The sequence below is a fragment of the Phoxinus phoxinus genome (genome assembly GCF_949152265.1).
Source record: "Phoxinus phoxinus genome assembly, chromosome: 13".
Lineage (NCBI taxonomy): Eukaryota > Metazoa > Chordata > Actinopteri > Cypriniformes > Leuciscidae > Phoxinus > Phoxinus phoxinus.
The window spans coordinates 5,321,211-5,335,338 of NC_136888.1; the positions used below are offsets into that span (position 1 = coordinate 5,321,211).

General features: G+C 41.6%; 1 protein-coding gene across 1 annotated transcript in view; it reads right to left on the bottom strand.

Moving 5' to 3' along the window:
• The window catches only part of galnt16 (UDP-N-acetyl-alpha-D-galactosamine:polypeptide N-acetylgalactosaminyltransferase 16), a 57,940-nt gene that overhangs the window by 40,441 nt on the left and 3,371 nt on the right, over positions 1 to 14,128 (bottom strand). The window contains exons 2-4 of the mRNA XM_079632780.1: positions 6,126 to 6,307; positions 5,120 to 5,218; positions 3,576 to 3,643 (exon numbers count right to left, since the gene is read on the bottom strand). Coding sequence (XP_079488906.1) covers positions 3,576 to 3,643; positions 5,120 to 5,218; positions 6,126 to 6,307 — 349 coding nt within the window. The remainder of the gene's footprint in view (positions 1 to 3,575; positions 3,644 to 5,119; positions 5,219 to 6,125; positions 6,308 to 14,128) is intronic.

Here is a 14,128-nt window from a genome sequence, read left to right on the forward strand (position 1 = left end):
CATAGAAGCGGCTGCTGAGTGTTTGAATTTCGTGGTGTTCACCAACCTCTGTGGCGAGAAGTCACTCTCAGAGACCAAGGTTTGAAAGCGTCAGGACTCACAGCGATCACTTCCCTTAGGTCGGATCTCCCGAGGACGTCCCTGAGGAGGCGGGTTTCGTGACATTATCACGTACAATAGAGACAGAGCGTATTTAGGCCATGCCCCCACCGGGGGGGGAAACAATCCAACCGTCTCCATTGACTCCGCATTGCGAGAGGCTGCCTCCTTGTCATTTCTTGCTTCTAACTAAAGACAGAAACTTGTATAATATTTATAATAAAGGGGTGGTATAATGACCTTTTCACAAGATGTAACTAAATATCTGATGTCCCCAGAGTGTGTATGTGAAGTTTTAGCTTAAAATACCCCACAGATATTTTTATATAGCATGTTAAAATTGTCACTTTTTGAGGGTTTGCAAAAACACACCGTTTTTCTGTCTGTCCCTTTAAATGCAAATGAGCTGCTGCTACCGGCACAAGGGGCGGAGCTTCAAGAGCTCGTGTCCTTTTACCTCACACACACACACATGCACTGAAATTTTCAAAAACCTTTTAGCCTTTTATGTTCAATCTGCAGTCAGACACTGATGGAGAGACTCAAGAACATGTAGAAGCAACAGGACATTTGGTCAGTTGATGAATTTATGTGTAGTTATCTTCTAGTCACTGTTAGTGGTTGAGGAGAGATTCCCTGATATAAATGTAAAGCGCTTTGGGTGTACAGTAGTACATATGAAAGCACTATATAAATGCCTCATTCATTCATTGATTGGCATATTCTGTCATGACAATCTATAAATTGCGTTCCCGGGGGCGGGGTTTATGTAAATTTTAGAGTTGGTGATGTCACTAACCCGGGAGGAATGTCGTGTAGTTCCTACCAGCCGTTTGTTGTAGTCCTTAAAAAACGATTTCTTTAAAATAAAATATCTCCCTTTGCTTTGAACTTTGAGCGTTGTAACTTTGCAGATGTTGCCTATGATCAAACAGCAACATTACACACTAACTAAAGTTAGAAAAGTGAAATCATACTCAACCACCGCTTTAAGACTAGCGTTAACAGGATTTAAAGGTGCAGTGAAAATCCTGCCTTACCCTTCACAACACAAAAGCTCATTTGCAGGCTTACATGCCTGACTGTGCAAGCAGATTGTCCCGCAGAATGAAAGCGTTGCATGAAGCCTGGCAGTGTTACAAACCGGTGCAGTGACCCACGTCAGGACAGCTGGCACCTCGGAGGCTCATTTGCTGGAGGTAATTACATTGAATAATAATGGACATTCACAAATACACACAGAAACCTGATCAGGACAGCTGGCTAGAGCTTAACCTCCATGCTCCTCGCCACCATGATCAACACCCCCATCTGCATGTACATGATCTGATACTGACAGGGTTGTCGAGCTGAGGCGGGTGGACTCAGTAACGGCACTGTGTGGGGAAAAGCATCTTGCTTCATTGATAGCAATCCAAAAGTTGCTTTGTATGTACATTTCTTTCATATCCATCACAATGATTTCGACAACACCTTTCAATAATGTTCAGTTTGTTTACCTGAGTTACCAAGGTAACTATTAATCGATAACAGAGAACTGTGAAAAGCATTACTTCAGTGCGAACTGCATGTAATGTTTCCAGACACTTAATTGCAATTAAATTTAAATGTTTTATATTTTATATTTAATTCAATTACAGTTTTTTCCAACTGCTTACACTCGAAATCTTTTGTCACACGATTTTTGAAACCTCTCACTCAAAACTGCAAAACTACACACCAAATCTCCAAAACCATGAGCTTATTTCTCAGCATTTGACTCCGTTTTCAATTGCATAAAACACTTTTTTCCTAACACACACAAATCTAAGAGTGTGTGTGACTTGCTTTCCTTTTCCAAACACAATCAATCAAAATGCGACACTTATTGTATGAGAGGTCACACACACACACTCCGCACATGTGCAAACACTAATTGCTTTACTGATCACTAACCAATCACTGCTTTACTGTAGTATAGGCCTATGAATAGGTCAAAGGTCAGATTACCTGTTTTGAACAATGGATGCCAACAATGGACAGAGACCCCACACACACAATTGTGTTCATTATGTATTCTAAAGAGTATACGTTTGGTTCACATGTGTATGGTTGTGTTGTATGCTACTGTACACAGTAATGTTTGGCCTGATAAATATGTTCTGTTTCTACATTGCATTGGTGTTTACAGTGAACATGTTCCCGCTCTCAGCAGATTACTGTCACTGTAGAACATTGTATTGAAGTGTAGACATAAGCCTGTGAAAGACCAAAGAGCTTTAGATATAGAACAACAGTGTTTACATGGTTTATCCAGAAATGCACTATTATGAAAGAAGTGTTTGCCATTTGATGCAAATACTGACGTGTTTATGGCATTTTGAATAATTTTAATTTCAAGTTGTATAAAATAAGAAATCACGTTTTGTGACAAACCTGAACCAAAATGAACAAGGACAATAACCTGTTAACATTATTGCCATTTCTTTTGTGCGAGATCATTTTTGATCAGTAAATTAATCATTCTACAATCTGGTCTATAACTCAAACCTGGCGCACTTTCTAGTTTATCCAGCAACAAACTGAAAGCTCATTTAAATGATTGTGGAGCTTTCTTTTCTGCCAACAACCCTGCGCTCCTGCGTCCAGATGTGCAGATATTTCACAGACTCTGATAACACACACAAATATACAGTTCAAGATCCTGACCGCTTGAGCCTGACCGCTTGAGCCTGACTAGATGCAGTTCTGGCTAAACTCTTACAGATTAAATGCATCTCTGCATGTGTGTGTGTGTGTGTGCACGCGTGTGTGTGTGTGTCTGTGTGCGCGGCTTTGTATGTGTGTGTGCACGCGCGCGTGTGTGTGTGTGTGTGTGTGTTTGAATGTGTGTGTGTGTGTGTGTGTGTGTGTGTGTGTGTGTGTGTGTGTGTGTGTGTGCGCACACGCGCGTGTCTGTGTGTGTGTGCGCATTTGTATGTGTGTGTGTGCGCGCTCGTGTATATGTGTGTGTGTGTGTGTGTGTGTGTGTGTGTGTGTGTGTGTGTGTGTGTTTTTGAATAAAGCACTGCCTAAGCTCAACACATGATCTCTGTAAAAGGAAAAATCACATCGCCAACTTCATGTCTCTGTGTCGCTCCACAACATTAATCACAACAGAGCTGCAATTCTGATTGTGCCGTTTGTTTCCTCGCCATGACAACAGCAGGGCCGGGTTCAGCCTTGGCTCGTTGATGAACATAGAAAGAGCAATATTTATAAAGAACTACAGCTAATGCGTCCTCAAAGGTCAAATATGAGCACACACAAATGCAGGAATCACTTTGTCATCATTCAGTGTTTTCATATGTGTGTGTGTGTGTGTGTGTGTGTGTGTGTGTGTGTGTGTGTGTGTGTGTGTGTGTGTGTGTGTGTGTGTGTGTGTGTGTGTGTGTGTGTGTGTGTGTGTGTGTGTGTGTGTGTGTGTGTGTGTGTGTGTGAAATGAAGCTCTACTTACGGTCGGAGCTAAAGTCGTCCACGAGAATAATCTCCTGTATCAAATGAGGCGGGCTTCTTGTTAAAACACTGAAACAAGAAGAACAGGGTGAATAACAACATACATGCCATATAAAAAGGCTAATGCGTTTTCCCCTAAGTATTAAACTTCAGTGTGTAACTTGTCCTGCACTGTTGTTACACACATGAATGAAACCTTAAATTATGCAGGTGTGGTTGGGCTCTTTTTACTTGTGCTAGTGAGCAACACCCGAACAGAGGCCTATAAAACCACGACAGCAAAATGCTTGTGAAGAAGAGCTGCACTTTAGCAGACTTTTAAAAAGACTACTTGTTAGAATATACAGAATGTAATGTTAAACTAAAATGTATTATAGTTTAAATGTAATTCACAAGCAATTAGTAGAACTTAAGAATGCTCTTTTGACCCACTTAAGTAACATAATTATATATAATAACATAATTATTTCTATTGTCTTTGATATATGTTTAACGTGCACTGCTGAATGAAAAGACAAGCATTTGTTGTAATCTAGAAGACTTTAATGCCACTCCTATTGAAACTTGTATGTCATGTATTTAAATATATTCATAATCACACATTTGTAATGATAAAATTGCAATAAATGATATTAAAGAGGCCATATTATGCCCTTTTACAAAGTCTTGATTTTGTTTTTGGGCTAAACTAGAAAACTAGATAATTTTCCCCATATTATCCATTGTTGCAGCTCCTCTCTTCCTAGTCTGTCAGTAACGCTCTGTTTAGTTCCTGTCTCTGTGAAGCTCCTCCTTCTAAAAGCACACTATGCTCTGATTGGTCGGCTGGAGCAGTGTGTTGTGATTGGTCAAGTGTGGTCAAGATTTGTCAAGTGTTCCAGAGTGTGTTTGGGAAATGTCCCACCCTTTACCATTACTGACAGTTTCAACACACTACTAACTAACTCAACCATTTTTAAGCTCACACAGCAACATTACACACACACACCAAAGAAAGATGAACATGGAAAAAAGCATAATAGGTCCTCTTTAACTTTAAATGTTATATCAAATAAAACAATACATTCAAAATTATAATCAAGTACTTAAAATGTGCTTTAGTATATTAGTCAGTACATCAAAATAAGTTTACTTCAATTTAAAATGTAATTTAAAGTAAAACTTTTAACTTGACTATTACACAAAGCTCATTAAAGTGTGCTCATTTTAAGTACACATAAGTGGCCTTTTTGTTTCATTAATATTATATTATCTGCAAGTAAAGGATTTATAAATAGGTAAAATATGGACAAACCCAGCCGTTGGGTTAAATTTTTACATTACATTTTTAACCCAACGTTTGGGTTTGTCCATATTTTACCCAAAATTGGGTTGAAACAACCCAGCATTTTTTAGTGTGAAAGAGCTCTTTAAATGTAACAAAGTGCAGGTTCTTCAATGGTAACAGGATTAATGCTGTATTTTCCCCTCATGCATGTAAAGCTGAATGTGTGTGTGTCTGGAACAGCTCTAGAAACTGAGTGTGTGTGTGTTCCAGACTGTTACCTTTTAATAGTGCGCAGCAGGGTGGAGCGCGCCTCATTGTGAAAGGTGATGATGATGCTGGTGGGCGGCAGGTCAGGGTCAAAGGTCATAGAGGCACATCTGAGAATGCAGCAAACACACACACACACACACACACACAGGTTTCAAGGAGTGGAACATGGTCACATAAGTTAAACAGAACTGAGGACTACACTAGGATAGCGCCATATTACATTTTTGACAGGATTGAAAACTGTTGTTTAGCAACATACCGATTTTTCAGCTTAAACTTAAACTATCAGTATACAATGACTAACAATAAACTGTTTTAAAAGTTGTAAGTTGTGAAAATTACGTGATCTAGGACCTTAATACATTGTAAAGACTGTACGTCTATCCCTCACAGCCTCGTTTTCATCTGCGTTAACATTCAAAATGGCGTCTAACCGGCCTAAGGTTGATTGGTAGCTGAACGCTGTTGTGTTCGGGTCAGTTTGACCCGCATTCGATTTTCAAACTGCTTGAAGATCAATGGTTAAACTATGTATTAACTATGAAAATCAATTTTTGAAATTGTGTGAATATTTCTCATTTAGGGGTCATGCTTGTGGAAGTAAAGTATCGACGTGTAGATGTGTTTTGGAAAGGAGTAAAAAAATGCCAAAAATCTACACTTTGAAAAAACGGTAATTCGGTAAGAAAAACGAGAACCCATTTGACAATCATGTTAAATACTCTTTATACTTACTAGTATTTATTTTCACCCTATATACTGTATATAGATCCCAAAATAACAGAAATAATACAATAGAAATTGGTGGGAATTATTAAATTTCTCCCATATTTTATCTTTTAAATCTACAACAGTGCTCTTCTGTTTTTACATGAATCTTAGGGTTTTTCATAGAGTCGATTTTTGGTGAATTGCTTGGAAACTAATGTGGGTCCAGGACAAAAGTTGTACCCAGTCTTTTAACATAACAGAAGGCCTGAAATAGCCAAAATACTCAACAAATGAACATATTACCGATAGTGTCGTGTGTCTCTGATGGTGCGCTCGCTCCCCAGCCGGTCGCTCTCCTGCAGGTTGAACGCGTGTTCCCTGTAAGGATCCTCTCCTGCTTTCAGCTGCTTACTGGACAGAAAAGCCTTCTCATCGAACAAGCCCAAGAGTTGGCCCTGCTGCTCGACCTTTGGTGCATGAGTCACCTGACAGACACACAATTACACACGCTGGTGAGTGATGCCGCTAAACACAAAATGTTTCACTTGCAGAGTCTCAACAGAGATAACACAGTTATACTATAATAAATCAATCATTTTACTATTGTGTTATTAGTCATTTATTAGGCAAGCATCACTGTTGCTATAGCTCAAACTTAGTGCAATCCCCTATAACCATACACAGTAGACCATCTGTTTCGTTTTCCCCCTAGGTTTGCACTCTTCATTTGTTACCATGGTTACCAATTATGTTGCACACCTGTTTCTGGTTGAGTTTGTTGTTGTCTTGTGTATTTAAGCCCTGTCCATTGTCCTCTAGTCAGTGACTTTGAGTTGAAGTCAAAGCTGGTACGCCTTTGCACTCCTGCGATTCCTGTTATTTGGATTATCTTTATTTATTAATAGTTAAACAGCTAATATTAAATAATTGTATCCCTTAAAACTCATCTTTGATCACCAAAATAACATATTTAAATGTTTTCCAAGAAAAAAATGCTTCATGGCATGCCTTAGAATAGCTTGAATGTAACTCTACACACTTGCCTCATTTAGTATATGCGGTTCTATGAATATGCAAATGAGCCCCGCCTCCACTCACTCCCACAGCTCAGAGATCCACTTGTTGACGATCACACATTGATCTGATTGGTTACAAGGTAGTTTGTGACGTCAGAAACACCAGCGATTTCAAACCTTGTTTTTGAGACTGTCTTTGGTTCACTGCAGTTTTAAGGAGAAAATACTCAGTGTCGACTTGTGAATTTACACATGATTTGTCTTAAAGCATATTAAAAACACTATATAGAGATATAAACAATATAAAAAACTTGATTTTCACCACAGGGGGATTAAGATCTACCTCTCCCTGCTCCTTCATCTCTGTCTGCATTGCCCAACGTGACAAATATCAAATGTCATTTTGCATCTCTAGTAATTCTATCTTGATTTGAGAAGGTTGAGATATGTTGTACTGGAAACACAAAGCAAAACATTGAATAAGAAATCAATCTTTGCAGTGTGGCTTTTCATTGTTCAATATTTTCTCAGCCTGATAGAGCTTATAACTTTTGTTCTATGATTTATGCTTGACCTTTAAGCTATAGTGGCAAATCACATGGGCATTCATCACATGATACTCATGAGACAAAAACGAAATACATTAAAATCCCACACGCAGACCTCAACACTGGATATGAAACATGACAAGGGTAACAATCAACTGAACAGATTATTTAGAGTAGAGGAGCAAACACATCATGACATTACACCACAATAAATTACTGTGACAACACACAAACAAAATCAAGAACAAACGATGTAAATCAAACTTGAAAATGACCAAACATTCAACCATATTCATTATTTATGCAGAGAAGAGGCCAAATGGACCTTAACCACAAAACCTTTCTTCTTCTTCAGTGCACTGGAAAATAAAAAAAATAAAAAACTTCTTAGATCAAGTAACTAAGTACTGAATAAAATGTCTATTTTTTGCCACTAGTCTGAAAGAAGACACATTATGGAGGCACAATTGACCAGTGCATTAAAACAATGGGTAGCTTGCCTAAACATCAACCATGTTCAACACTTACAAATGCAGAAACATGGAGCTAAAAGAAGAAGAGAATCAAGCTGTGAGACGGAGATATACGTGGAAGCATTCATGCGCTGTCGAGAGAGGCTTAGCTCAGAGAAACCTCACCTTACATTTCTGAAGAAGTGAAAATAGAGCTGAAAATCCCACATTCCATAAACACTTCCAGAAAGAGCAGCGGACGCTTATGGATATGCACTCACAGCTCCAAAGACTTGCTTTTCCCAAACCTGTTCATAAACCCACTGTAACTCAGTGAACAGGCACTGTTAGTTTAGTTAGTTAGCTTAGGTTTATTTTTTTAAAATATGCTCCCACTTGGTAATATTATAAGAAAAAATGGAATTAGTTTCCCCTGTTATGCCGAAGTGGCATAACTATGAAATCTCTAAATTATCCAAGTTGACAGAGTGTGTTAAAGATATAAAATATTGAATGACCAGTCATTTTCTAAAATAAGACTGATGTATTACTTATTGGACCAAAAATCTGTACACAGAATCTCTTAGAATATAATCTGCACTTAGAAGGATGTACTGTAACTTCATCCTCTACAGTTTAAGACCTGTGTGTTATATTAGCCCAACACCTGAGAAGAGGTGATGCCAACTCCTGACAGGACTTCAGATGCCCAACACCTGAGAAGAGGTGATGCCAACTCCTGACAGGACTTCAGATGCCCAACACCTGAGAAGAGATGATGCCAACTCCTGACAGGACTTCAGATGCCCAACACCTGAGAAGAGGTGATGCCAACACCTAACAGAACTTCAGATGCCCAACACCTGAGAAGAGGTGATGCCAACTCCTGACAGGACGTCAGATGCCCAACACCTGAGAAGAGATTATGCAAACTCCTGACAGAACTTCAGATAACCTACACCTGAGAAGAGGTGATGCCAACTCCTGACAGGACTTCAGATGCCCAACACCAGAAAAGAGATGATGCTAACTCCTGAAAGGACTTCAGATGCCCAACACCAGAGAAGAGATGATGCTAACTCCTGACAGGACTTCAGATGCCCAACACCAGAGAAGAGGTGATGCTAACTCCTGACAGGACTTCAGATAACCAACACCTGAGAAGAGGTGATGCTAACTCCTGACAGGACTGCAGATGCCCAACACCTGAGAAGAGATGATGCCAACTCCTGACAGGACTTCAGATGCCCAACACCTGAGAAGAGGTGATGCTTACTCCTGACAGGACTTCAGATGCCCAACACATGAGAAGAGGTGATGCCAACTCCTGACAGGACTTCAGATGCCCAACACCTGAGAAGAGATGATGCTAACTCCTGACAGGACTTTAGATGCCCAACACCTGAGAAGAGGTGATGCTAACTCCTGACAGGACTTCAGATGCCCAACACCTGAGAAGAGATGATGCTAACTCCTGACAGGACGTCAGATGCCCAACACCTGAGAAGAGGTGATGCTAACTCCTGACAGGACGTCAGATAACCAACACCTGAGAAGAGGTGATGCCAACTCCTGACAGGACGTCAGATAACCAACACCTGAGAAGAGGTGATGCCAACTCCTGACAGGACTTCAGATGCCCAACACCTGAGAAGAGATGATGCCAACTCCTGACAGGACTTCAGATGCCCAACACCAGAGAAGAGATGATGCTAACTCCTGACAGGACTTCAGATGCCCAACACCTGAGAAGAGATGATGCTAACTCCTGACAGGACGTCAGATGCCCAACACCTGAGAAGAGGTGATGCTAACTCCTGACAGGACGTCAGATAACCAACACCTGAGAAGAGGTGATGCCAACTCCTGACAGGACTTCAGATGCCCAACAACTGAGAAGAGATGATGCCAACTCCTGACAGGACTTCAGATGCCCAACACCTGAGAAGAGATGATGCCAACTCCTGACAGGACTTCAGATGCCCAACACCAGAGAAGAGATGATGCTAACTCCTGACAGGACTTCAGATGCCCAACACCTGAGAAGAGATGATGCTAACTCCTGACAGGACGTCAGATGCCCAACACCTGAGAAGAGGTGATGCTAACTCCTGACAGGACGTCAGATAACCAACACCTGAGAAGAGGTGATGCCAACTCCTGACAGGACCTCAGATGCCCAACACCTGAGAAGAGGTGATGCCAACTCCTGACAGGACGTCAGATAACCAACACCTGAGAAGAGGTGATGCCAACTCCTGACAGGACTTCAGATGCCCAACACCTGAGAAGAGATGATGCTAACTCCTGACAGGACGTCAGATGCCCAACACCTGAGAAGAGGTGATGCTAACTCCTGACAGGACGTCAGATAACCAACACCTGAGAAGAGGTGATGCCAACTCCTGACAGGACTGCAGATGCCCAACACCTGAGAAGAGGTGATGCTAACTCCTGACAGGACGTCAGATAACCAACACCTGAGAAGAGGTGATGCCAACTCCTGACAGGACGTAAGATAACCAACACCTGAGAAGAGGTGATGCCAACTCCTGACAGGACGTAAGATAACCAACACCTGAGAAGAGGTGATGCCAACTCCTGACAGGACGTCAGATAACCAACACCTGAGAAGAGGTGATGCTAACTCCTGACAGGACGTCAGATAACCAACACCTGAGAAGAGGTGATGCCAACTCCTGACAGGACGTAAGATAACCAACACCTGAGAAGAGGTGATGCCAACTCCTGACAGGACGTAAGATAACCAACACCTGAGAAGAGGTGATGCCAACTCCTGACAGGACGTAAGATGCCCAACACCTGAGAAGAGGTGATGCTAACTCCTGATAGGACATCAGATGCCCAAAACCTGAGAAGAGGTGATGCTAACTCCTGACAGGACTTCAGATGCCCAACACCTGAGAAGAGGTGATGCTAACTCCTGACAGGACTTCAGATGCCCAACACCTGAGAAGAGGTGATGCTAACTCCTGACAGGACTGCAGATGCCCAACACTTGAGAAGAGGTGATGCTAACTCCTGACAGGACTTCAGATGCCCAACACCTGAGAAGAGGCGATGCCAACTCCTGACAGGACTTCAGATGCCCAACACCTGAGAAGAGGCGATGCCAACTCCTGACAGGACTTCAGATGCCCAACACCTGAGAAGAGATGATGCTAACTCCTGACAGGACTTCAGATGCCCAACACCTGAGAAGAGGTGATGCCAACACCTGACAGGACTTCAGATGCCCAACACCTGAGAAGAGATGATGCCAACACCTGACAGGACTTCAGATGCCCAACACCTGAGAAGAGATGATGCTAACTCCTGACAGGACTTCAGATGCCCAACACCTGAGAAGAGGTGATGCCAACACCTGACAGGACTTCAGATGCCCAACACCTGAGAAGAGATGATGCCAACACCTGACAGGACTGCAGATGCCCAACACCTGAGAAGAGGTGATGCTAACTCCTGACAGGACTTCAGATGCCCAACACCTGAGAAGAGATGATGCTAACTCCTGACAGGACGTCAGATGCCCAACACCTGAGAAGAGGTGATGCTAACTCCTGACAGGACTTCAGATGCCCAACACCTGAGAAGAGATGATGCTAACTCCTAACAGGACTTCAGATGCCCAACACCTGAGAAGAGGTGATGCTAACTCCTGACAGGACGTCAGATGCCCAACACCTGAGAAGAGGTGATGCCAACTCCTGACAGGACTTCAGATGCCCAACACCTGAGAAGAGGTGATGCTAACTCCTGACAGGACTTCAGATGCCCAACACCTGAGAAGAGATGATGCCAACTCCTGACAGGACTTCAGATGCCCAACACCTGAGAAGAGGTGATGCCAACACCTGACAGGACTTCAGATGCCCAACACCTGAGAAGAGGTGATGCCAACTCCTGACAGGACTTCAGATGCCGAACACCTGAGAAGAGATGATGCCAACTCCTGACAGGACTGCAGATGCCCAACACCTGAGAAGAGGTGATGCTAACTCCTGACAGGACTTCAGATGCTGAACACCTGAGAAGAGATTATGCCAACTCCTGACAGGACTGCAGATGCCGAACACCTGAGAAGAGATGATGCCAACTCCTGACAGGACTGCAGATGCCCAACACCTGAGAAGAGGTGATGCTAACTCCTGACAGGACTTCAGATGCTGAACACCTGAGAAGAGATTATGCCAACTCCTGACAGGACTGCAGATGCCCAACACCTGAGAAGAGGTGATGCCAACTCCTGACAGGACTTCAGATGCCCAACACCTGAGAAGAGGTGATGCCAACTCCTGACAGGACTGCAGATGCCCAACACCTGAGAAGAGGTGATGCCAACTCCTGACAGGACTGCAGATGCCCAACACCTGAGAAGAGGTGATGCAAACTCCTGACAGGACTTCAGATGCCCAACACCTGAGAAGAGGTGATGCCAACTCCTGACAGGACTGCAGATACCCAACACCTGAGAAGAGGTGATGCCAACTCCTGACAGGACTTCAGATGCTGAATACCTGAGAAGAGATGATGCCAACAGACATACAATGTTATTGTGTAGAATTTCATTTTGTTTTCAGCATGGTCCCGTGTGCTTTATTTTCCTGTCCTGAAGTTGTTCATACACCATCTTCCTCTGCTTTAAAACCGCAGGTTGCATGTGTCCTGATTGATTCTCTGATCCACATCCGTGCTTTAAGATAACATGCGGACATATATCAGCACACACACTTTCACTGTTCTTCAGGAACGACTGCAGAACACTTTTCTGGAACATTTGGTGTGTGTCGCAGTCGGTTGCAAGAACATGATGATGATGAATCAAAATGCAGCAGTGTAAAGATCTCTAGACAAAGAACATGAGCAACCAATATAAACGTGATGAGAACAGACCAAAACACTGGCCTTAAAAATACTCAGAACCAAACCAATTAACACACACTAATCAAACAACGAATAACCATAGAAACTGATGAAAACCAAAGAAACTAAACCCAAAAGCAAAGCGAACACGGATGAACCCTGACGGCCTGTGTTTTGTGTTTCTCTGCACTGGTCAATTTTTCATAATGTTGTTCAGACTACTGGAAAGAAAACATCCAAAATAGACTGTTTATTATATCTGTAGATTTCAATTACAATTCATATCTTCAAAGGCCGTTTTTTCTAAATCTTTTTTTTTAGAAATCTACTTTTAAGTAGCACATGCATACACATTTTATTCCTAAACATCCAATATACATATATAAAATCCCCTCTGTAAAAACCTTTATCTTCATTAAGTCAACAGTATAAAACAAGAACTCTGACCTGGGTTTATCGAATGTCCAAAATGTTTGCAGTGTTTTATCTAATCAACTGGGGAAGAATGGCGATATATATTAATTAAGTTTTTTATCCTTAAAATTACAAATGATATTATCATAACATCTGAGTGAAAATTTTAAATCCACAATGTTTTATTGTTATCATAATATTTATTTATATAATATTTGCTTTTAATTATTATTATTATTATTATTATAGCAAGCACTTAATAATTTAAGAATATTCCAAATGAGCATCTTGTGATGTTACCGCACATAAAAAAATGCCGGCTAGTTTCAACCCAAATTTGGGTAAAGTTGGGTTGGGTTAAGTTTTTTAATTACATTTTTAACCCAACGGTTGGGTTTGTCCATATTTGGGTTGATTTAGAGTGTGAAAGCTTGACTTTGTAGGTCATTTGTACAGAGGAGTTAATATAATGCTGGATCATTTTGCTTCACTTCATAACAGTGACTGATCAAACCCTTCAGTCGAGTCAGTAACAACCCTGATAACACACATCTGGTGTGTGTTGTGTGTTGTGTGTCCAAGCGTTTGGGGCTGTTTACATTCATCAAATGGACAAGAACAACCAAATCAAAGCAGGCCATTAGCAGAACTGCACTAATATTCAGTTTGTGCTCGAGAGGAACATGCAAATCATGCCGGGAGAAGCAAATACTTCTCACTGAAACAAACACTCTGCATGCACACTTTGCATAAAAGACACGTCTAATAAATTCCCAGTGGTACGGGAAGTGCCTCTGTTCCTCTTCCTAAACTGAACACAATAGAGCTTGCACTGATAGTTCAGTATTTGTTCCCCTCATAAAAGAATATTAGCTGAGATTGATGCATAAAGTCCTCAGTATACAGGGAAGATCTGCTATTGGCTCAGGGCAATTACCGGTATTTAAATGCACCGTGCAACAATGCTCAGGAGACACTGTCCATTTAAACTA